At 37.0% G+C, this 26,360-nt stretch overlaps 1 protein-coding gene across 3 annotated transcripts in view; it reads left to right on the forward strand.

Moving 5' to 3' along the window:
* Window positions 1–346: 346 nt before the first annotated feature.
* ATP2A2 (ATPase sarcoplasmic/endoplasmic reticulum Ca2+ transporting 2) overlaps window positions 347–26,360 on the forward strand; it is a 51,935-nt gene continuing 25,921 nt past the window's right edge. For 2 of the 3 annotated variants that reach the window (XR_005060233.2, XM_037014246.2), the window contains exons 1-5: window positions 347–1,066; window positions 1,765–1,782; window positions 1,888–1,970; window positions 8,507–8,611; window positions 12,060–12,198. Coding sequence is in view for 1 of the 3 variants with exons in the window: in XM_037014246.2 (XP_036870141.1) it covers window positions 949–1,066; window positions 1,765–1,782; window positions 1,888–1,970; window positions 8,507–8,611; window positions 12,060–12,198 (463 nt within the window). In the remaining 2 variants the exon portion in view is untranslated. The remainder of the gene's footprint in view (window positions 1,067–1,764; window positions 1,783–1,887; window positions 1,971–8,506; window positions 8,612–12,059; window positions 12,199–26,360) is intronic. The other variant, XR_012125545.1, reaches the window with a different exon arrangement.

The raw sequence follows: 26,360 nt of genomic DNA on the forward strand, positions 1-26,360 counted from the left end.
CCCACGGCTGGTCCCGAAAGGCAGGCAGTTCCCTCGGCGCAGCCTCTAACCGCCTCGGGTCTACGTCTGGGGAAGGGTGGGATTGGAAGCCACCTGCGTCCCGGCTAGGTAGCGAGCTCAACCTCGGCCAGCCCGCCTACCACGGCGCATACTGAACCGGCGAAGCGCGGCGCGTGAGGGCCTAGATCCGGGTTCCTGGGGGCGGTGCGCGGGAGGGGGCGGGACCTAAGCGGCGGCGTGGGCGCGAGTCGCGCGGGAGGGAGGACTCCGGGGGGAGGGGGCGGGGCTGCGCCGCCCGCGCCGCGCTGGGCTCTCTCGGCCAATGAGCAGCGTCCACATGCCGCGGTGGCGGCGAGAGGGGAGGCAGCGGCGGATAAATGCTATTAGAGCAGCCGCCGCCGAGCCGTCCCCGACGCCACCTCTTTCTCGTCCGCTGCAGTTTCCTCCGCCGCTGTCGGGGATTCTGAGCTGAAAGAACAGGGCGAGCGCGTCCGCACTATCCCGCCGGTCGCTGCCTTCGCTCTGTTCCGCCCTCGGGGATCGGCAGGGCGCCCCCTCCTCCGGCCCGGGTGGGGCCGAGAGTCACCTCAGGACAGCGGGGAGAGGGCTCGGGAGCCGCGGCCTGCGCTCCTTGCAGACGGTTGACGGCGTAGGAGGCCCTCCCTTCTAAGGAGGGGAGGGAGGTCGGCAGACCCTCCCCCCCCGCACAGCTGAGCCCAGGTCGGGCGCCGGCGAGAGCCGCGCAGCTAGAGGGGCGGTTATTCTGGGGGTGGGGGCCCGGGGTGATTCAGCGCCCGGCCGGGCGGAAGCGGCGGGAGGAGGAGGCGGCGGGGGAGACGCCAGTCCGCGCCTGGGCGCCCGGGGTGACACGAGCCCGCGGCCCGAGTGCGAGGCGGAGGCAAGGAAGCCTCGGGGACAGGAGGTGAGGCCGGCCGGGCCGCCGCAGCCATGGAGAACGCGCACACAAAGACGGTGGAGGAGGTGCTGGGCCACTTCGGCGTCAACGAGAGCACGGGGCTGAGCTTGGAGCAGGTCAAGAAGCTGAAGGAGAGATGGGGCTCCAACGGTAGGTGCCAGGGCTGCAGGGGCCCGGCGCGGGCCCGAGAGCCAGGGAAGATGGCTGACCGGGCTCCACCTCGTGGGTCTCGGCTCCGCGCCCGAGGAGGGCTCCGGGCGGCAGGTAGAGCCTGCGTGCCGTCCCTGCGGGAGAGGGTCTGCAGGCGTTGGGGGCGGCATCAGGGTCGCGTGTGGGCCTCCGCTCGACTTCCTCGTCGCTCAAGCCCTTGACCTTCCCCGCAGGCAACTATCTTGGAGGCTTCTCCCCAGCAGCAACTGGCCCCGGTGGAGGGAGGGATGAGTCCTGCAGCTGGGTTGAGCCTTGCGAGACATTTTCTCGTCCCCAGCCGGTTTATGAGGCGTCCTTGTAGCTGACAATGCCTCTGACCGTTCTTGTACTACCCAAAGCTAACACATCTGGCAGAAGTGATGACAAAGCTGAAATGACTCCTCGTTTCAGGAGCCCTGCTAAGGTAGCGATGAGGTTTTACGCTTCGGGGTAGACCCAGGGCCATTGGTTACAAGTATTGTGTATATTTTTCTGCGGTATTATTTTGGTCTGGTTTCCATTAAAAATGGTTAAATGATAACATATCCAGGTATGTCTTTCATGGACATAATTTTAGTAAATCTTTTTAGAAAGAGTGCTAAAATGTTTTTTTCCTTCCTCCCTTGACATGTTGCCTGGTGAATTTCTACATGTTACAGAGTTACCGGCTGAAGAAGGTAACTAATCTTAACATGTTCTCTCCTTTCTTCACCACCCCCACCCACCTTTTCGTGTGCTGATGTCAAGAAGAAATTTACAACAGATATGTTTGTTTCTAACAGGGAAAACCTTGCTGGAACTTGTGATTGAGCAGTTTGAAGACTTACTAGTTAGAATTTTATTGCTGGCAGCATGTATATCTTTTGTAAGTATAAAGAAATTAATTTTCTCTCCCAACAGTTGAGAGTATTCCATAGATGAAAAACCAGGAAAAAAATGATGTCTGTTAGGTGAGAACTGTTAGGTATTTGGGAGATAAGCTATGTCTCCATGTTCTTGTTTTGTTTCTTTAAACCTAGGTATTTTAAAGTCATAAATCACTTGAAGCCATTGGTGTACAGAAAGTAAATGCCTGACATTTACAGTGCAGTTAGGACTTGTCCCAAATGTTGCACGGTCTTACAGATTCTTGTGGTTTATCAGCTTTTAATATCAAAAAATTCTTTATTGAAGACCTTTTCTGTTTTGGGTTCTTCCATTGTGTAACATCATACTAAGATGATGTTGGACTCTTTGTAGTCTGTAAATAGACCTTACAAAAGGAATATTCCAGTTGCTCTCACTTCCTCCTAATGGCAAGGTGACAGTTGTTTCTGACAGTGACAAGAATGATGACGGCAGTGATGGCACTGCTGTTGACCAAATTTGGTCACTGACCTTTAGGGTAGTGTATTTATCTAAATTGGACCCCTGTCTTGAGTGATTTCTAGGTTGAGAGAATAAGGTTCCGTACAGTTGGTTCTAGATCTTAAAAGAAAGAGAAAGTGTTTTTTTCTTCGTCTGTGTCTGCTTACCTGCTTGAGTCGTGTCGTTGCTAAGAGACTGGTGAAATGCAAAGAACTGCAGAAGAAAGGTGATAGGGTTGGTGAGAATATTTCTAGGTTATTAATATTTTTTTCTGTTCAGTTTTTTCTAATTGCATTTTTTCTTGGGCAGTGGACTTCTTGGTACTTTTCCTAAAAATGGTCACGAATAGGACACAGATGTTCCTAATCCTAACAGCATGAGCTGCCTTTTGTACTTGAATTACAGTGTTTTACTTTATAAAAATCAATGAGCAGTGAAATTGACCAAGTGCACTACTAATTTCGGGCTTTGGCAAAATTGACACAGCTTCAAGATTTCGTTTTTTATGTTTGTGTATATGCAAGCCCCGAGCATCTACCTCAGGCTTTTTTTATAACCATACCATAAAGGGCTATTTTGAGAACAAAATAAAGCATTTCTTTAGATAAGGGTTAAAAATTGGCAAGAGGTGAACTTTTTTTCAAGTAATTCTTTATACATATTCTGCCGTGAGACTTTAATATATCATGCGATGTTAGCCAAGTGATGTGTAGCCATTAATAATTTAGTCCTCATGAATCTTTTCTTTCATTTTCATTGAATAAAGTCAAGGTAATGTAATAGCAAATCATTCAGCATCCTGAATTAACCATTCTATATCTCTTTAATGTCTCTTTTCTTAACTCCCTCCCAAAGTAAATGGCTGCTGCTTTACCAATAAAGATAAAGGAGTAGAACTGTGATAACCTAATTTCAGTGCATTGTCATGGGGCAAAACAAATGCTATGTTTGAACTAGGATAATACTTACCTTTAGCTACATAATTCTCAAATAGTCTCAGCTTTGGCAGTTAAAATACCAGGGTTCAATAAGGTCATCTGCGACCTCTTAGAAGTTAATTAGCTAGTGTATTCAAGCCAGAGGTAAATTTTTATCATGTTATTCTGTGTATATGACTTAAGGCAGTGTTATAACATCAGTGACATTATTTCTAATAAACTACTCACTGTTTGGGTTGTATAGGATCTCTGGCTAGTTTTGAGTGACTTTATATTCTAACATTTTGAATTAATAATGTGTGTGACTTTAAAGTAAGGAGTTTGGAGTTTCTAGGCATTTTCAAATAGATTTTTAAATGCTTTAATTTTGTTGTAAGGTAGGATGTTGGGTTTTTATGGCTTTATTGAGCTATGTTTTAGAGTTGAAATTTGAGTTACCTTTTTGATAATTAAAAGGAGTTATTGCTCAGGAAATGAACTATGTTACATTTTTATTTTATGAGTTTGCTAGAGAAAATGAAGTGTTCAGGAAGTACTGTTACTTAATTTGCTTTGATTTGTTTGATAAAGAAATTGCAGGTACAGAACCTATTTGATTGATTTTTCTTCATGTGAGGTTGGGACGACTGCTACGTTAACACCTGATCTTTTCATTCTTCATTTGTCTTTTAAAAGAGCACTGAGTCTTTTTTGTGGTAGTTTATTCCTATTAGTTGAACAGGAAAAACACCATAGATTATTCATGTTCTTTTGGATAAGTGAATAGGCAGTTCTTATATACATTATTAGGTTCTGCCCAAGTTAAAAAAATTCTAGGCTTTAGTGATTTATTTCAAATATCAAACTAAGTAGTAAACTGTTAACCAGAGTTAATATTTGGCAGTGGCAGAACATAGGAAACTGCATTAATCTTCTACACTTGTGACCTGTAGCAAAAAAGCTTAATTACTTGTCATAGTCACCAAAATAGTGTGGGTTGGTTGGTTGGTTGGTTTTAAGGTCACTTGGATTGGAAGAAGGGCTGTATATTTCCCATTTCATATAAAGTTACATTAGAAATTCCTTACTTTGGCATTCAGGACATTCTGTCCTTTCACTTTGTCTTTTCAGCCTCCTTGGTCACCAACTTTGGCCTTCATAAAACACTTTGTATGGTTGCTTAACTGGAATGCCTGTTTTTCCTCTTTCACTGCTTTGTTAGAATTTATTGAGGACCTGGTATAGACATTGGGGATACAGCATTGAACAAAATAGATGAAGTCTCTGACCTGGAGCTAACATTCTGGTGAAGGCATAATAAACAAGTAAAATATATAATCTGTTGGACAGTGATAGTGCTGTGGAGAAAAGAAAAGCAGAAGGGGAGTGGGTAGAAAGAATAAGGGAGTATGGGGAACAGAGTACAGTTTTCAAATAGGTTAGTCAGCAAAGGCTTCTAAGAAGGTGTCAGTTGAGAAAAGACCTCAAAGAGGTGAGCATGAAGGCCATATTGCCTCATCTGAATCATAAATTCCTCTGTAGTAACAATTTGCGTAAACTAATCTACCCTTTACCCCCATTTCCCCATCTCAGCTACTTAGATTGATCCTAAAATCCTAATAAAACTTTCTTAGACTAAGACACTTCTCAACTTTTCACTTACATTTGAATAATATGTCTTTTACTCCTTGGCCCTTTAAAAATGTTCTTACTTTTTTTAGAGCTTAAGTTAGTGCTTTTTTTGATGTAACATATCTGGGTGTGTTTGTGTTGGCAGCATTTTCAAAATATATGAAATCAATTACTTTGGCTTTCTCAGAACAATGTATTCTAGAAGCATTTGATACTGTATTAGGTAATGATTCAAAAATTTTTACTGTTTTCCTTTAATTTCTTGCTTTAAAAAAGGATTAGGATGGGTGTGTTTACTGATTGGTTTAAATAATTCATTTAGAGTCCTTCTTTAAAACTTGGTTTGAAAGGTGAATGTGTGTGTGTGGTTTTGTGTTTAAAGAAGATTGCATTCCCAAAGTCTGAAAACAGTAAAGTGTTTCTAATAAGCTTTGTGTCTGGATCAGAAGAAAAGTAGCCTAATTCTTCCCCCCTTTTTTTTAATGTCGAAAGAATTTTTGTTTCCTACCCCAAAAAATTGTTATGGTACTTTTTGGTTCTTGTGAAGTGTTTAATTTCCATTTACTCTTTTAAAAATGTTTTTTATGTAAATTTCTACACTAAACAAGTGTTTTTAGTGCCCAAAGGCATCTCAGGTTTCTACCAATATAAGGGGGAATGCAGGCCTGTGCCCTCAGTCTTAAAAGTGTGCTTATCTCTCTCTCTTTTTTTTTTTTGGTCTCATTAAGAGCTCAGTACATTATTAATTTAACATGTAGATAATATAACTGAGTCACAGTAACATGACTGTCACCCACTTTATACCAGTATGTACCTCTACCTTGAATTAAAATTTGCTTTTCATACGTAAAGCTCTGCTCTCCAGCATCTTTTGCTGTCCTGTCAGAAGATACCGTGATATACGGATATCAGTCTTAGTGATAACAGAAGATACCCGATCCTATCTAAGCAGTTTAAATAGTGGTTGAGAGTTTGTTAGCAAGTAGTTACTTTGAGTAGGATTGGCAAGTTTCAAACTTTGAACTTGCTAAATACATAATAAGCCCCAGAAGACAAGTACTGTTACTGTATTAATAGTGCAGAGCAATAGTGCAAAGAGACATTGTTTATGCCTAAAACTATATTAGGTGACCCTTTCTTTCACTTTCCTTTCATAATGATGAAGTTGGTTACCTTTTTGCTGTCTTAATGTTTTAAGTTCACATACTGCCATTTAGGGTCTTGCACCTTAGAGGTGGTATGAGATTTTGTTTCATTCAATCATGTGTCTGTTCAATAAATATTTAGTGGATATTAGCTATGTACAGAGACTATTCTAGGCCTTGGGGCTACAACAGCGGACAAAGGCAAAAGCAACAGATAATCGTTTATGTTCAACCTGTTCTCAATAAAGATTTGTAGAAACATTCCCCCTTTCTTGTATAAATATGTTTTGTATAAGTTCTTGTGAACCATAATTAGGAACTGACTACTTTTATGCTAAAAAGACACCTTGCATTTTGGTAATGTGTTAGTCGTCCAGTTTGCCTCTCCTTTCCTCTATCCCGGTTCCTATCTTGTGAAGTCTTAATTTGTCAGTATCATCTTCCCAGTTACACAAAAGAGGTTTTCAATAGAACAAAATCATGAAGGATTGCACAGTGTGATCTGAACATGATTGGATTAGGGAAGTATGGTTGATCATCATTTTGGGCTATTGCATTTAGGTTTTTAGGTTATTTGTAGTTTCAACATAAACACCAATTTCCTGAATATTTTTTTAAATGTCTATCAATTTTAAATAGGTTCATCACCATCCTTCAACCCTAAAAAATTTGCCCACTAGTTTCTTATTAGCAATTAGTAATTATTACCTGTAGAACCTTCAAATAACTATGCCTGTATTTCTTACACATGAACATTTGAGGTCATATAGTGGAGGAAGAGGCTATTGCATCGTACAGATTAGGATTATTACATTATTGATGAATACCACTTGTGCAGAGGAATCACCCATTTCTTGAAACAGAGGTTTGCTCTGATAGTCCTGTCATTGCTTGCCTTAGTCTTTTCTTCTGCTCCAGCTGTTAGGGAGTATTGCTTTAAGTTTGTTCCTCAGCCCTAGCTGCCAAGAGGGAAATTCATACTGCTTTAACAAGGTGTGAAGCTTATCTTACAGTTGCTAATACCTCACTGACCTTTTGGAAAGGTCCTCATTACCCCTCAGGTTGAGCTAATCAGGCTTCTTCTGATAAGCTCTCCTTGGCAAATGTTTGAGAGGCTAGTATCAAAGCAGCTGTGATCTTGCATCTATGATCTTGCATCTATCAAAATTTATAACTTCCTAGAGAAGTTTTTGTTCTGGCATTAGGCCTGGCCTTAACACCAGGAATGCCCTATTGAAAGCTTTCAGTAACATTTATGTTCATTCTGGTTTCCTGCCTGCCCTAGTTCAGTGGTGATTGGCATCTGTCTGGACCTGGTCTTGGTGTCTTCTGGATTTTTTTCCTGCTCAATTTGATTATCTCTTGTTAATTCATTGTCACCCTCCTTTACTTGCAAAATTCAAGCTGGTCCTTGCCTTAATCAACTTTCTGATTGTTTGCTATTTGTGTAAAAGCTTTAATTATTGCACTAAGTACAAATGTACTCAGATGGTTTCATTACTGCCATAAATCATATATGACATAAAAAGTATCAAAACAGTACTTTCATTATTTACTACATAGATCTTAATAATTTTTGACAATCAAAATTATACAACTTCTTAACAGTACCCTTAAAAGCTAATGTATTTTTTCCTGTAATAATTGTTTTAAAATCCAAATAAAATAATTATTTTGGGAAATAAATCCCATTCATTTTATGTTTATGTTCAGAAGAAATAAAACTTAAATTATTGATTTCATTAAAAGCTAATCAACAAATTTTTTTATTTAGTATTCATATCAAATAATATCCATCTGGCATAAATTCATAGTAAAAGTAATGAGTCAAAATTTTACAGTATATACACTACTAATGCTCCACTTATTTCAGTGGTATTGAAGGTCATCAGAATTACTGCAAGGTTGTTGTGAGATCAGGCATGTATTTTGAAGGTTATCCTCTACAAGACATCTATTATAGCAGTACAGCATTTCAGAGATGTCTTAAGTTCAAAAACATCATTTATAACTGAACACTGCCCCCAAAAAATTAGCAGAGAATTAACTCCTAGTTCAATAGCCGTAACTTTAAGATTTAAAAGCTATGAGCTAAGCCACATTGTACTTCATATTAGAGCAAAACTAAGGTGGTAATGGAATCCAACAATGAATCTTAAAGTAGCTACAGTACATGGTAAAATAGTTATCTAAATGGTTAAAAATGTTTATGTCATTACATTTTGCCACCATTTGTTTCTAGGGATGGTAGGAAAAGAGATTTTGTCTATTGTGTCAACCTTTAGTGTCCACCACTTTTGTTGTAAAGTGGCACTAAGCCTAAAAACACATAATTCTAACACATGCCATTTCTTTTTTAGGTTTTGGCTTGGTTTGAAGAAGGTGAAGAAACAATTACAGCCTTTGTAGAACCCTTTGTAATTTTACTTATATTAGTAGCCAATGCAATTGTGGGTGTGTGGCAGGTAAGCAAAAATTCCTGCAGTGCTAAATTTCAGTAATTTATGTAAGTGATATGAACTATTAATCTTTCTGTTACTTTCCTGATGCATTGACTAAAATAATCTCTGGAACATCTGCATGTGTTTTTTCTTTGTCCATTAATTTATTTAATGGCAGAATTTTAGACCTCTTCTACATGTATACTTAGCTATTAAACTTACCCTTCATGGTAGCTTGGAGTTAACAATGGATAAAAAGCTACTTTAGGAAAACCAGAAAATTTGAGAACCAGTGTCTGTCGTCCTATTTCCTAGCTGCTTCCTGTGAAAAATTTTGTCACCTTGATCATTTTATTTTCCTTGGATTTTTGTATGGGGTGGGTGGGGAGCTAGCTATAAAAATCTAAACCCTAACTTGTTTTCCCTTCAGAGCATAATCCTTGCTGCTGTCCCTCAGTTACCCAGGCCTTCTTTACAGAATGGAAGCAAATTTTACCACAGAAACAATGGGATTTACCTTTCCCCTGTTTGCATCAGTGTTTTTCCATGACATCTAACTTGAGGACTTAAACTCCTTTAGGACTGTTGATCTGTTTGATTTTTTTATATATTTTAAGACACACTGAGATACTTGAGATTCATTTTAAATATTGATCTTTCAGGTTTTTCACGGATATAGTCACCCCTTTGAGGATTAAAAGAGAATGCATCTTTCATTCTTAAAGTGGAAACACCTTATAAACATTCTCTTCTTGAAATTGTAAACTTTTTATTTATAGGCATGAAGGTCTTTATGTGGTAGGCTCATATAGAAAAATTTAATTGTGCTGTATTCCTCTTGTTTTAATTTTTCCTTTAATTGTTTATATTCAGTAGAAAGGATCCTTTTGTGAATAATTTAGGCAAAAGAAACAATACACAGATTAGGTTGTCTTTTGCAAACTAGTAATACATATTTTATTAAATGATTTATGCCAGTTATGTGGTGATAATTCATGTACATTCCCATTTCATCCTTATAGTGATCTTGTAGAAGAGATGATATTCCCATTTCACAGATGTGACATGCGTTTCAGAGTGATTAAGTGACATATCAAAGACCATCCAGGTAGTACATAGAACAGTATCTGGGATTTGAATCTAGACTCAGGCTGATCTGAATCCCAAAATAAAATTTTACAGCAGTTTTCACAGGATTTTTATATTTATCTTAGTTTTTTAAAAAAGTAACTAACATACTTTGGTCTTAATCCCATTTACAAAGTATACAGAATGGTCTGAGCAATACTGGGGGTTTCTTGCCCTTTGGAAGTAAAGGTCATTATAATTATGGTGTAGGGTAGTATTGGGAAATGGGAGGAACACATTTCTGACCAGTGTCTTCGAGGGGAGCTTCTTAAAGGAAGTAAAAAGCAGCTGGGAAGTACAGAGAAACAGTTGTAGGTGGAAGCTGGGCAGAATATTCCAGAGAGGGAGTGGCATGAGTAGAAAGGTACAAAACGTGTTTGAGAAATGACATTAAGAACAATCTGGGTTTGAGTGGAAGAGGTGGGAGATTCAAACTTTTAGAACAAAGGAAACTTTTTAAGGTCCTCTATATTACCCTTTTGTTGGTAGTAGGTTAAGTATATTAGTGTTTCCCCAAGTTGACCTATTTTTGATGTAACCTATTTGAATCTATGATCATTTGCTTTCCTTTCCTACCCCCTAAATATTATTCTCCCTTTTCTCACATTCTGAATGTTCCCTTTGATAATCTGAGTTGGAGGGAAGGCTTTTTAGTGATTTTAATTGGTATCTTTGTGCTCAGTCTGAGATAATTTATCTTTGAATGTATACTTCTAATTTAAGTGGACCTTTGCAAATTTTTAGAAGGAGCAAAATAATATTCCATTTGGGACATCTTAACTTTGAGCAGTCCAGTTAAACACTACCTGACATGACTTTGAAGAGGGAGAAAGGGAAGTAAAACTCCACAATACATAAATAAGGAGGGAAGATCTGTGGAAAAAGTAGTTTCAAATATGACTGTAATGGAAGAGCAACAATGCTCAGAATTTATGCTTTCTACAATATCAGTAACATTTGAAATTAATCTGAAGGACTTTTTAGCAGACATTAATTAGGTTTAAATATTACAGTATTTCCGTTAATTATAAGTTGTTGCAGATATACTCATTATTTAAGCAGATCATCTGATAAGAGATTGAAATTTTATTATAAATTTCCTAAATTTAAGGTTTCCTGTACTTTCTCAGGGATGCATACATAAAAAGTGAGACATGCATGCCATTAGTTTTCAGTTTTGTGTCATCTAAATTTTCTTTAAGAGATTTAGGCATTTTTCACAATGGACAATTGTTATAACAAGGTGAAAAGTGAGATTATGTGACACTGAGCATAAATTCTATCCAAGTAAAGGTTAAACTGAAGAGCTTTAGATCAGAGAGCAAAAATGTGAGAGAAATGAAAGAATCCTTTCCTTTGTCCATTGAGTAGCTTCACCTGGGCATGCCCTGGGTCGATTTGTTTCTTGACTTGCTCTCTAAAAGAAGACAAGACAGATCTGGCACATAAGCTTTTCTTTCTTTTTGTCTCTCTTTGTCTTTCTTTGTCTTTCTCTGTCTCTCTGTCTTTCTCTGTTTCTTTCCCTCCCCTTCTCTCTCCTTAAAGGAACTTTCCTGTAGCTTTTTTTTAAAAACATGACACATTGATTCTATATCTTTCATCTTGAAATTAAGAAGGAAAACCTGTGTGTGGCTAAGTCTTGATACTTCTCTATATAATATTATGGTACATATGCTGTTTGACTGGCAGTGCTGTGATGACAGTCCAACCATTTATTGGTCTTTACCACTGGAGACAGGTTTCTTAGCATATGTGAAGTGTAACTTGATTTTCTTAATTCATTGCTCATAGCATTTACTACATGCTGAAACACAGTTTGAGCATTTCACATATAGCTTGTAAATCCTCACTACCCTTGAGGGTAGGTACTCTTAGTGTCCTGGTTTTGTAGACAGTGAACCTTTGTGTTGTGTAACTTCTCCACAATCACATAGCTGTTAAGTGGAAAAGCCTGGCTTGAACCCAGGAAGTTTAGCCCCAGACCATCCCCTTTCCCATGAGGCAAGATAGATTAAAATGGCATGGGTGTGTGTGGCTTGAGGTGAAGGCTGTTTCACAGTGTGTTTATGGACAACAAATTCTAGAACTGCTTTTCTCTGTTAGTTTTTTTATCCTTACCCTTCTTAGGGTACTTTTATTTTCATTTTTAATACTAAATCATAAGGGCCTAGCATTCATCACCTTAGGGATGTGAGTTGTTCACAACAAATGTTATGTGTGCCTCTTGTGTCCCTTTTTTAGAAGATGAGATTAGAATTGTTAAGTTTGATTCCTTGGGCTAAAATACTTTTGCAGTGGCAAGCATGTGTTCATTACTTTTATCTTCTGTTTTTCTTTTGTATAGGAAAGAAATGCTGAAAATGCAATTGAAGCCCTTAAGGAGTATGAGCCTGAAATGGGCAAAGTATATCGGCAGGACAGAAAGAGTGTACAGCGAATTAAAGCTAAAGACATAGTTCCTGGTGATATTGTAGAAATTGCTGGTAAGTTATCATTTCTGTTTTATTTTAGATTGTACATCTGAATGCAGTCCTTTTCTCAAGGTTCATAATTGTTTTAAAAATCATGCTCGTATATCAATTATATTAACATATTTTCAGTGCCATCCAGACAAATCAAGTAAATTTTTTGAAGTATTTTGGCATCTCACTTCATGTGGTTGATAAGGTTTTTTTTGTACAGTGTTTTGAATTATTGTACTTTTACTTTTTGTCCATTGTAGTGCACTAGCACTAGTGAGATAATGAACTTAATCTTGATTTGACAATTAGTTGTAGTGAGCATTTGTTAGAATACTAGTTAATGGCTACCTGGTTTTTCCTATTTTGGTTCTTGGCACAAGTTGTAACTATCAAACTAAGTTGATGGTTAAGGATAATGTAATGGCTCTAAAATCTCTGCTTAAAAAAACTTAACAGTAAGCCAGGGATCTTAGCCTGGAATCTTTGAGTGGGCTTCAAGGAGTTTGTGAATCCAAAGATCTCAAAGGGGTCAGTATCCTCGTATAGTGAACTCTAGTTCAGTACCATGTATTCACGCATCACAGAGCACCCCTGGAACCAATCAGAACAGCATGTGTCGTCTTTCTGCTTGGAGTCATTGAACTCTTCAAATCAACATAGGTACACACACGCACATATGCCCACCTGCCTGCCACCCCACCCCCTTCAGCTCTGAATACTTTCATTTGGTTTCTTTTTGTGAATTGTCTCGTAGTAATGCTTTTATAGTGACTTGTGTTGAAGGTGCGCTTTGTTCTTATCTTACTTATTTTAATGAGGAGAATTCAAACAGCTAATTGCTTGCTCTGTACTCTACAGTTTTGGCCTCTGAAAGGAAATTACCTTGTCATAGGTATTCTCTTACCCATAATTTTTGTCATTAATCTTCCAGAAGAAGAAGAATACTGTCTATATACTTACATATTGATTACTGAGGACTACAGAGTGTTAATAAAAATATACCTCAGAATGAAGTCTTTAGCTGTTGGATTTTTTTAAAACTTATTTTGACCTAATTTTACACTTAAAAGTTGAAAAATCAATTGTAAAAGTTCCCATATGGCCTTTACCTAGATTCTTCAAGTGTTAACATTATATCACATGTGCATTATCCTCCTTTAGTCTGTATATATACATTCACACATTTTTCACTATTTTCAAAAAGTCTGAACTATTTGACAGTAAGTTACAGGCATGATGCCCCTTTATTCCTAAATACCTGAGTGTTTATTTTATTAAATCAAGGACATTCTCTTAATGTAACTTCAGTACAATTACCAAAATCAGGAAATTGATGCTATTATCTAATCCATAAAACTGGATTAGGATTTTGCCATTTGTCACAGTGGACTTTAGAGCAAAAATATGAGTTAGATTGAATTTTGGCACTGATGTAGAAAATAGGTCAGAATGGGGAAGGCTAGAGATAGGCCATTTTGATGGTCTAGGCAAAAAGGTAATGATGTTGAGATAAGGAGTGCAGTAGCATTAAGAATAATGAGGGGAAGATTTTGAGTTTATGAATAGTGGTTGTTAAGTAGGGGTGTCGATCAGAGTCACCCGGAACACTCTTTAAAGGTTTTTGTTTTAACCAGGTCTTAATGCAGAATATTAACTCTGACTTTCCCTTGGGCATGGGATTATGGTCATGAATAGTTTGAAAAATGAGTATCAGATGTAGATGCAAAGCAACAGGTTTTGATAACTGAATGGATGGCATTAGGATGTACAATAAAAGATCCTGGCAGAATTTCTAGTTCAGGTGACTGGATGGTGATGGTACTAGTAACTGAGGAAAGAAACATTAGAGGAAAATACTTTGTCTTTCTGTACACATATATGGTAGTCGTGGTTGCAGATAGTATTGCCTAAATATATGTACAAGGTTCTGTTTGACTTTGTATGTTTTTAATTTCTCCAGCTGAATCTGTTAATACTCTTCAGCCTCTTAAGAATATAGTCTACTTGAAAATTTAGGGAAATTACCCTGAAAGCCTTTATCCTTAGTTTGTATCAGCAGATGGCACTGGTAAACAGTGTCAAAGGAAACTGTAACCTTGATCCTTAAGGCATCTTCCCATTTGAGGAAATAAATGAAGGCCTGATTTCTCTTTTCCTCTAAAGCCTGGTTCTCTCCAGTCTTTCTCATTTCAGTAATTCTTACTCTAGACACCAAACTAACAGAGAAATTTGGGAGTCATTCTCTTATTATCTCTGAAACATGCCCAAATTTGTGAGCTGCTGTTTTCTCAGTCACCACACCAGTCCCACCGTCACCTCACACTGGGACTGTCATTGTGTCCTAATCAGGCTCTGGCTAAGTTGTCATCTTCTTCCAGTCCATTCCACACAGGGCAGCCAGAGTGGCTTCTTAAAGGTCATGTTTACGCACCTGCTAAAACCTTTCAGCGGCTTCCCTGTTGCACCTGAAATACAAAATGCTTTCACCTAAAGATCCTTGCATTGTGTAGATCCTGCTTGCTTCTGTGATTTCATCTATACCACTCCTATGCTCTAGCCATACAGGATCCCTTTTGCAATAATTCAGTACCACTAAACTTCCCTGGCCTTTTTTTTTTTTTTTTTTGGGTAGGCTAGGCAAATTATGTATAACTTATTAATTTACCAGTGCACAAATCTCACAGTGGTGAACTTAGAACTCTGATCTACCTGACTTTTCTTGCCCACTGTGAAATTTCATTCCTTGTGTGTAATGTTTTGTACTTTGCATGTTTGACAGTTTAGGAAGGACAATAATGATGGCTCCATGTGTGACCAAAGATTTCTGGTCTTCTGGAACATCCTTAATTAGTTTATATTGTGGTAAAATGTACATAAGACACAGTTTATCATTTTAACCATTTGAAGTACACAGTTCTGCAGCATTAAGTATGTTGACGTTGTTGTGCAATCATCACCACCATCCATCTCCAGAACTTTTTTCATCTTCCCAAACTGAAACTGTGTCCCTATTAGACAATAACTTTACTTCACCCCTTTCCTCCAGCTCCTGGTAACCACTCTCCTTCTTTTAATAAAACAATGAGTTTAGTAGAAAAAAATGGGCACCTTATCTTAGGTGAATATGTTTACTACTAATAGTAACTATTCTAAGCAGTACACACATTTAAAGCCATTCTGCTTTCACTTATTTCTGAATTCTTTGTAGGGAGAACTAACAAGTTCTGATAGTTAACACTTTTTCCCACTAACTCTTCCGTCACTGATTGCTAAAAACATGGATAATGCTTGGACATGAGGGTCATGTATACTACTCTTTGGTCTTGAATTTTGACCATTCTGAGGGTTGCAGAACATTGACGATATCTAGATTTAGATAGATATGAACATTTTATTAAACACTTCTGTCATACCACTAGTTAGTGAGCACCTTAAAGGCAGAACTGTGCCCCACTAACTGTTGAATAATAAATGAAACTTAAAATCAGAAGAACCGGATAGGTTCAGCTAATGTAAACATGCTTATGTGCAACTTCAGTGCAGAACAGGTAATTTGAAGTCTGTGTGTGTGTTCAGTAATAGCTAAACTTAGATTGTGTATCAGAGACTGTGATGAACTTGCAGGTGCTTGGTTCTTAACCATCCAGTGCTCCATAGACGTGTACTGTTATGTATGTTTTACAATTCAGGAAACTGAGTCTTTGTGGCTTATTGCTTCTGTTTTCAACTGCAGTTAATTTGCTAGAGAATATACAACATCCTTTAGCAAATGTGTACATAGCATGTGTGTCAGACCAATTGTTGGAGGCTCAAGTAACAATTTTTTTAAACAACTTTATTGAGATATGATTCACATGCCATAACATTGACTCTTTTGAAGTGTACCAGGTAAGTGGTTTTTAGTATAATCAGAGTTGTGCAGTTGTCACTGTCTAATTTCAGAACATTCTCATCCCCTAAAAAAGAAACCTCATACCCATTAGCAGTCACTTCCCCTGCTCCCTTTCCCCTGGTCCCTGGCAACCACAATTTACTTTGTTTTTGTGGATTTGCTTATTTGGGACATTGTGTATAAATGGAATCATACAATGTATCGCCTTTCACTTAGCTATTATTTTCAGGATTCATTCATGTTGTAGCATGTATCATATTTGTATGTATTATGTATTTAATTCCTTTTTGTGACTATTCTATTGTACCATATTTTGTTTCATTTATCAGTTCACAGACATTTGGGTTGTTTTTTCCTTTTGGCTTTTATGAATTCTACTCTGAATATTCATGTTCAAGTTTTTGTGTGAAAGTATGCTTTCACTCTCTTAGGTGGTACATACATAGACTTGGAATTGCTGGGGCATGTGGTGACTCTGTGCTTAACATTTTGAGGGACTTCCAAACTTTTCCAAAGTGGTTGCCTCATTTTACATTCCCAACAGCAATGTATGAGGTTTCTAATTTCTCCACATCCTTATCAGCACTCTTTACTGTCTTTTAAAATGTTTGAGGTGGTATCACACAGTGATTTTGATTTGTACTCCTAAATTCTTACTGATGTTGAGCTGAGCATCTTTTCACATGCTTGTTTTCCATCAATATGTTGTCTTTGGAGAAATGTATATATAAATTCATTGCCCATTTTAATTGGGTTGTCTTTAATGTTGAATTGCAAGAGTTCTTTATATATATTGGCTTATCATAGATGGTTTACAAAAACATTTTTCCCGTCTTGTTGGCATTCTTTTACTTTCTTAATGGTGTCCTTTGTAGCATACAAGTTTTCAATTCTGATATAGTTCCATTTGTCTATTTTTTTCTGTTGTTGCTCGTACATTTGGTGTCATATCTAATAAACTATTGCCTAATCTCAGGTCACAAAGATGTTGGATGTGGTGGGAGTTACATAATTTCACCCCTGTGGTATAAGGGTGCAGTTTCATTCTTTTGCATTTAGATATCCAGTTGAGTCTTCCAGCTTTGTTTTATTCTGGATTATTTTGCAAATTCTGGGTCCCTTCCATTTAAAATTTAAGATTAGCTTCTTAATTTCTGCAGAAAAGGCCTGCTGGAATTTGGATCAGAATTATGTTCATTCTGTAGATCAGTTTGGGGAAAATGGCCATTATAACAATTTTAAATCTTCCAATCCATGACCATAGGATGTCTTTCCATTTATTTAGGTCTTTCATTTCTTTTGTCATTGTCTTGTTTTTAGTGTGCAAGTCTTGTTTTTAAGTTTATTTCTAAATATTTTACTGTACTGTTTTTGCCTGTTTTGGGGAGGGGAAAGCTATTTGTAATTGAAATTGTTCATTTCATTATCAGATTGTTCTTTCCTAGTGTATAGAAATAAAACAGATTTTTGCAATCTTGCTAGACTCTACTACTAGTTTTGATAGCTTTTCAGGGGTTACTTATTCTATATATAAGGTCATGTCATCTGCAAACAAATATTTTTATATCTTTCCAGTCTGGGTGCCTTTTATTTATTTTTCTTGTCTCATTGCCCTAGAATCTCCAGTAGAATGTTGAATGGCAATAGCAAACAAGAACAAAAAAGTCCTTGTCTTGTTCCTCATCATAAGGGAAAAGTATCCAATGTTAGCTGTGTATTTCATATATGCCCTTTATCATGTTGAGGAAACCTGGTCACAATTTTAATTTTAGGTTGTCAATATACTCTTGTTTGGTCTGTTTTGGTGACCTTCCTTGATTGTGTATTTATATCCAAACTAGAAATGATAGTTTTGCTGGATTACTAGAACCACTTGGGTCATTGAATTGGAACATTTTGCAAAAACGTTGTGACTGCTTAGGCATTTATTTACTTATTAAAGTATCATTGATATACAATCTTATGAGGGTTTCACATGAACCAACATTGCAGTTTCGACCTTCACTCATGTTATCAAGTTCTCACTCCTGCCCATTGCAGTCACTGTCTATCAGTGTGGTAAGATGTTAAGCATTTATTAAGACTTTTAAGACTATATGTGTTAAGGCTATTTTTAACTTCTAGTTTTATTAGGTTTAGTAATCTAATTAACCCTGCAATTTGGAGGTTAGCCAAATAATTCAGTTCTGTGAAAGTATAGAAATGAACTCAATTCTAAATGTAGATCTATATTATTTCTCATCAGTCTTACTCTCAACATAGCCTGAAGGGATAAATTGCATGAATTGTGCTTTTAGATATGATCATTTTTTACTTTTATTTAAATTATGAAATTGAATTTGAGTTCTTTCTGATGAATTGAAAATCTGCAGAACAGTGTGAACTATTTTGAAGATGAAAGCAAGATGGCATTGCTGTTTTGATACTTGGAGAAAGAAATAGACCTATTATAGTGATTGCTTGGTTATAAGGATCACCTTCTAACTTCTGTTGATAAAGTTCTTTTGGCTAGCTTTTGGAAGGCATCTGAGAGGATGGTTCTGCTAAACTTTCTGAAGGCTAGACTGGGCTGGGTGATTTTTCTTTCTTTTCTTTATGAGGGGAAGATGTGAGGAATTAAGGAGATTAAATATTAGATGTTGCTCTACCAGCTAATATCCTTTCTAAGGATATATTATGTAAGCATGCATACCAAATGCTTATGTAAACCTTAGAATACAGGAAGGAGCCAAATAAAATTGATCTGGCAAATAAAAATATGGAGACAGTTACCTGCTAGAAAATATTTCTCTGGATTGCTGGAAACCAAAAGTTGTAAAATCAGGTAAAAATTTTATGAGAAATGAGTGGCAGTATTTTTTATGAACATCGAGCTTTCTGTATTATCTGCTAATATTATCAAAGTGAATCAAACTATGATAGTCATAGAAGTCTTAAGTTTAGAGTTCTTGGGTTTTAGTATATGCCCTGGGAATGGGGAGTTATTTGTTGATTTCTCAAGGCCACTATTTTCAGGATTGTTTTAAAGAAACTTTATGTATCTTGGTAACCACCCAGAGTTGATGAATAGCACAAGAACATAAATATCCTCAGATAACCTCTGTCCTGTATTATACTCTGGAGCCAATCATATTTTAAGATTGTATAAGAGATAGAAATGATACAGTCTTTACATGAAATTGCATTTGCTTTACCTTTTAAGGAAGTTGATTTTATATTTCCTAAAATGAAGAGTAAATGTTCAGCAGTAGTGTTAGCAGTTTCGGGATTTATTCAATAAAAAGACTACTAGTAAACATAGTAACTATTTTAGGGAAGAAAATTTCACTTTTGATAGTCAACTTGTAGTAATGAAATTTAGTAATATGTATGAAGTGGCATTTCTAAGCCATTGAGAAAAAGGAGAGAAAGTTGTAAAATAGAAAGATGACTTAATTTGTGTAAAAACTGGATTATTATCCTAATTCTGTATGACACAGGACAAAGTAAATTAACCTCTACAGAATCAGATAATTGGAATAGACTCTTTAAAGGAGCTTTCTGGCTCTAAAAGATGTCTGGTTCAGATAACGTGGCCATTTCATATGTTTACTTAGGCCGTGAATCCAGGTGGACTTCTTTTGCTTTTAGAATAGGTTGGAGCAGCCTGACTGAATAGTCAGCAAACACTTTCTACCTGCCAAGCTCCCTAAAGCAAATACCACAGGAGTCAGTTCTGTGCTGTACTCCAGAGGGTTTGGCAGTCTATTTTTTGTACAGGGCTACTTAAATATTTTGGGCTTTGTGGGTCCCAAACAGGTTCTAGAAAAAAAACATCTTTTTTTTTTTTGAGAGGGCATCTCTCATATTTATTGATCAAATGGTTGTTAACAACAATAAAATTCTGTATAGGGGACTCAATGCACAATCATTAATCAACCCCAAGCCTAATTCTCAACAGTCTCCAATCTTCTGAAGCATAACGAACAAGTTCTTACATGGTGAACAAATTCTTACATAGTGAATAAGTTCTTACATGGTGAACAGTGCAAGGGCAGTCATCACAGAAACTTTCGGTTTTGATCACGCATTATGAACTATAAACAATCAGGTCAAATATGAATATTTGTTTGATTTTTATACTTGATTTATATGTGAATCCCACATTTCTCCCTTATTATTATTACTATTTTTTTTAATAAAATGCTGAAGTGGTAGGTTCATGCAAGATAAAGGTAGAAAACATAGTTTAGTACTGTAAGAGGGCAAATGTAGATGATCAGGTGTGTGCCTATAGACTACGTATTTATTCAAGCTTGACAAGGGCAACAAAACATCCACGGATGCAGAAGATTTCTCTGAAAACGGGGGGTGAGGTTCTAAGCCTCATCTCTGTTGATCCCCAATTTCTCACCTGATGGCCCCCCTGCGACTGTGCCTGTCTTAGGTTGTTCCTCCCTTGAGGAATCTTACCCGTCTCTGGCTAACCAGTCATCTTCCGGGGCCATACAGGGAAATATAAAGTTGTAAGTGAGAGAGAAGCCATATTGTTTGAAAAGGTTAGCTTTTTACTTTGCAGATTTATGCCCTGTGGCTTTTATGCCCAGCATTTATCTTGAGGTATCTTTACCACTTGGAAGAATTATGATACTCGGTAATTTCATTATGAGGCACAAATTCTACTTAAGGGTTGTAATTAGGAAGGAAGAAGAAAAGCTATAGAAGTAGCAGACAGAAGAAAACATGGGAGGATTGATTATTTCTTTGACATATCTTCTTGTAGTGTAACATAAGCATGTATAGGTTTTAAACTACTGATTAAATTGCGTGCGCACATTAACATAATAGGAATACAGCTATATAACCAAAGCAGACCTACAATTACCAGCCATCTCCAGTGAAACCAAGAAAACCAGTTAGACACCCTAGGCATTTGTGAAGACTTATCAATAATATGATGGATATTGTCTAACTGAATTTGAATATTTTGAGAAAAATCAGACAAATTAAAACAACACATTCCTGGGAACTGTTCACATCCCATATGTTCTTTTAACAGTAGATAGTCTATAGTCGCAAGATCTTGGAGCACTGCAACTTGCACTTCTAATTCTTGGTTGAGTTCTGACAGTATAGATCCAGTCAAATTTGTTTTACTGTATGCACAGGCCAGCTTAGATATCTCCTTCTTCATTCCAATGGCAAGTCCAGGAACCAGTGGGATGAATGCAGCTACAACTGCAACAGCGCCAGGATCTTTGTTGAAGTTTTTTGATGATCATCTTCTGGAATGACTCTTCCAGAGAATGTTGATGTTGGAAGTTCTTCTTCATATCGTATCTTAATTCGTTTTCTGGGTAGCCAAATTAGGCTTTGATCCTCTGTATAAACACAAAAAAACCCCTTGCCCACACCTTGACATCCCCCCTATATCATTGTGAAGAACCTATTGGAGATCACCACACAGGAACTGCTTTTTTTTTTTAAGAGAAAGGAATATTATCAGAAAAATGTACTTCCATAGCTGATCATCTGACACCCTTTAAATGATCAAAATTAAGGATATTTAAAGCATGCATTAATCATTGATTTATAGTTAGTTTTATCCTATCAGGGAGTAATCCCCCTTTTCTTTCTTTTTTTTTGAAAAAAAAAAGTATTTTAAACAAGACTTTAAAAATGTAAAAATCATTCTTGGCTCAAAGGCTGTTTTTAAAACAAACAAAAACAGGCCTTCAGATTTGGCCAGCTGCTTACAGCACTATTTCTCTAACTTCATGTAGATGGGGATTTTGTTAGAGCAGATTTTGATTTTATAGGTCTAGAGTGGGGCCTCATAATTCTGCATTTCTACCAAGCTTCCAAGTGGACCACTTTGAGGAAAAAGCTCTAGATCAGTAGTTCTTAATCATTTTTAGATCACAGTCCCTTTGAGAATTAATGAAATCTATGGACCCTCTTCTCAAAGTCATAAATTCAAAATCTTGCATGCGGTTTCAGGGGATTCACTTGCCCTTCTTGCTAGAATCCACCCGAGGATTCTAGCTATTTGGTTTTTTTAAATGAAGTGTACTGTATGATCCAATAATTCTACTTCTCGGTATATATCCAAAGGAAATGAAATCACTACTCCAAATGGTTATTTGCACCCCCATGATCACTGCAGTATTATATACGTAGGCAAGACATGGCAACAACCTATGTGTCCATCCGTGGATGAACAGATAAATAGATATATGTGTGTGTGCAATGGAATATTACTAATCTATAAAAAAGGAAGTCCTGCCATTCGTGACAACATGGATGGATCTTGAGGGTATGATGCTGAAATAAGTCAGACAAAAGACAAATTCAGTGTAATCTCAGTTATATGTAAAATCTAAATTTAAAAAAATGCCAGACTCTTAAAAACAGAGATCAGATTGGTAATTGCCTTGGTGATGTTGGTCAGAAGGTACAGAATTCCACTGATGAGATAAATATGTTCTGGGGATGTAAAATACAGTGTGATGACTACAGTTAACAATACTATATTGTATATTTGGAAGTTGCTAAGAGTAGCTCTTAAAAGTTCTCATCACAAGGAAAAAATTATAACTGAGGTGATGGGGGTTAACTAATTGTAGTAATCATTTTGTAATATATACATATATCAAATCTGCATCTTAAATTTATACAGTGTTATATATGTTGATTTATATCTAAATAAAACTGGGGAGAAATAAAGTAGTTAAACAAAAATAAAATATTGTCTGGCTAAGCAATTTGCATAGTGTTGGTGGAACATTGTTGGAGTAAACAGTTTTTACCTGTTCCTAAAATGTGAACACGAATCGAAGAAATAGAAGCAAAGATGTATGAACAAATATTACGTGGTGAGCAGGTTTATTCTCTTGCCTTTTCCCCCATGGAATTGTTTTCACAATGAGAAGGATGAGAGAACAGTTACAGATGAAGATCTGAGTCATCTGTGTCCAGGTAATAGTAGAAATAATTATTTCAGACCCTGTAAGTTAAAGCTTGGTTTTACAAACACAGGCAAACATAATTTCTGAATCTTGGGTATAAGCAGAAGAGCAAATAGTCTACAACAGAAGTCAGTGTGGATGTATACAGAGGATCAAAGCACTGTCGGGGTAGCTAAGACATTAAAAACTGTGAAGAGTGCAGAACTATCTCCCTGACCATCAGATCGTGATGGACCAGTTGATCTTGAAGCCTAACTTAAATTTCACAGTGCTGGCATGGCATTTCCTAATTTCTTGTAATCATCTGCTCCCCACTCCCCATGACTCAGTGGTAGTCACAGTACCAGTAAGTGCCGACCTTTCTATCCTTGCTTCTATGATTAAGATTTTGGAAAAATTAGAAGAAACTACATGGCATAAAGAACATGTTTCCTAAGTGTAGCACAAAAACACAAAAGATCACTAGATTTAACTATGTAAAAATGTAAAACAAATTTTGATGATAATAAAAGAACTTTGAAAAAAAGTGTTTTGGTGTTCCAGTGCTCAGAAAAATACAAGATTGAGACTGGGGAAATGGCAGGGATATAAATTTGGTAGAGATGTACATTTGTAGGAAAATGCTGTTTCTACAAGTCTATCCTCCAGAAGTAGTATGTAAGTAAAAAATGTTTGTCATATGACATGGCAACAGGAAAAATTAGAAAACACCTACATTGCATGAAAATGGTGACATTTAGTCCATAGGATAGGATAGTATGGTTATAAAACATTGACCTTGAGCAGATTAGCTTTCTGTGCCTCGTTTTCCTCATCTGTAAACTGGGGATGAAGATAATCACACTTTCCGTATAATTATAAAGATTAAGAGTTAGTACCTCATATAGTCTTTATAGCAATACTTGGTGTAGAGTAAACATTCTCCAAATTTTAGTGGGCATTATTATTCAGCCATTAAAAAAAGAAAAGACAGATAAGTATATACTTGGGGTGGGAGGAAGGAGAAAAGGTTTGTGAAGACTCAGCATTTTGAGGAATTGAAGACCATTGTGTTTGAAGCTTAAAGGGAAGGGAGAAAATGGTAAGGAAAGAGTAAGCAACAGTTGGGCCATTGGGAGGATGTTATGAACCATGGTTAAGGTATCAAATTTTATCTCCAGTCTAGTAAGAAGTTGCTGTAAGATTTTAAGCAAGAAAATGATACCACTTTTGCACTTTTAAAAGATGAGTATACTTCTCAAAAAAATCAGATTGGGAGCAGATATAGTACACTATGGCAGTTTGTAGTGTTCCTTTCCCACTCTCCCCATGGCCTGGAAATAGTTTTAAGTAGGCAAGTAGGGCTTTTCAAGTGAAGAATTTCATTCACTCTGCCTCAGTACAAATTTATGACTCAAATTGGAAACATAAGTGAAAATGTTTGAGTCATAGTTTAGTGTTTAAGTAATTTTGGTTAAATTCTATTATGTCTTGCTTTTCCTAGGAGCTGTTCAAACTCAAAAACAATAGTGGTATTTAGGAAGTAATTTCTGATCGTATATAAAGAAAAGATTTGAATAATTCTGGTGAAATTTGCCACAATAAGATTTTTTTTCTTACATATAACCAATTCATAAAAAGGCCTTTTCTGGGTAATTATTTTAGCCATCACTATTTTTGACATAATATAAACAACGTTTAGGTATCATGGCTTATAAACACTCCATCTAGGTTTTATGGTAAAGAAAGCTTTTGTTCAGTTCTAAAATGTGGCAAACTAATAATTTCCCTTAACTGACTTTTACTTGTATGCCTGGTAGTTTCACATTAAGTGTACATTGAGGATTTTGTTCAGAGTGGACATCTCTATTATGATCACAGTTTAAAGAGCTATGGACTTAACGGAGCTAAGAGCTGAATTTGAAAAAATGTCAGATGTTAAGCAAATGGAAAGTAGTTGAAATAAAATCTACTCTTTTATTTTGCTGCCTGAACCCAGGAGAGGAAAAAATTTCAGAGAAGAAAATTGCAGAACATCCCCTTGGCAAGAGTAAGAATTTTCCACTACCACTTGCCCTGAGGGCATTGACATGCCTCATCAGAGAAATATTGCTGGATATGATCACTGCCTATTCGTTACACACAAACCCTGCCTGAAATTCACAGAAGCCTGCAAAAGAAGATTGTGTCTTAGTTTGAAAAGTATTCATTGAATCTTTACTTATGGGTCTTTTACTTCTTAGGGAAAACCCTGCTTCCGTATAGTTTCAGTTGTAAATTGACTCTTAGAAACAAAAAGCAGGAAAGAAAGCAGAGTCACACAGCAAGTTGAAGGACGTCTTTCATTAATTAAGGTTTTGTAGGCAAGATGTCTTTTACTTCCTAGCTTTAGTTTGTTTTCTGAAATGAAGACATGGGTTGGTCAGGATGATGTGAGGGTCTTTCTAACTAAGAGAATACTAGAATATGGCAGGTTTTTAAGACCAGTTCGGGCTTAATACTCTTAGTACCTTTCCACAAAGAGATCAGTTTCTGTTGGAAACAAACTGAAGACATTTCCCGGTGTTGGGGGACTTAGGGTCTTCTTGGCCTACAGCTAGCATAGTTAGTACATGAGAAACAGCACATAGTAAAGGCTCTTTGAAAGAATCCCTTCATGGGATCTGTGACCCACCCCAAAGGCATTGAATCAAGAGCATGTCCTAGATTCTGTAGTTTATAAAAGGCTCCCAGATCATCTTTTAATTCCTAAATATTTCATTATTTTCCTATTGTTGGATGGAAGAAAAGCTGAGAAGAGCTTTAAGGTCAATTTTTAAGGGTTTTCCAGGTAGTTTTTTCCAGTAGCATTTGACGTTTGAGTCATTCCTGAATGTTTGGCCAACAATGAAATGTTTATTAATATAATTTCTGTACAGCAACGAGACAGTCTTCCTATATTTAAAATAGACCTTTAACGGAAAAGTAGTGGCTGGTTTCTTTATAATGCCAGTATAAATATAATTTTTAATGCTCTGTGTGTATATATTATTGACCCCACCTTAAACTAATAGCTAATAATATGTTGGCTGTATTACCCAGGAAAGAAATTTAAACTTGGTATTTATTGCCTCAGAAATACATTTGCCATCTATTTCAAATCCTCTGAGTTTCCACTGAAACACAGCAAAATAAATGCCAAGACACTATTTTTGGGTCCTCTCATAGTTTATTTTCAATTTGAATATATGATTGCTGGCTTTAAATGTAGCTCTACATGACAGTATGAGCTAGGGCTTATAAAAGAAATAGTTTAAATAGAAAAAAAGGATTACCTTTATTTAAGTATAAAACAAAACCTTTTAAGATTTTTTTGTATCTTCAGT

Source organism: Manis javanica, chromosome 15 (genome assembly GCF_040802235.1).
Source record: "Manis javanica isolate MJ-LG chromosome 15, MJ_LKY, whole genome shotgun sequence".
Lineage (NCBI taxonomy): Eukaryota > Metazoa > Chordata > Mammalia > Pholidota > Manidae > Manis > Manis javanica.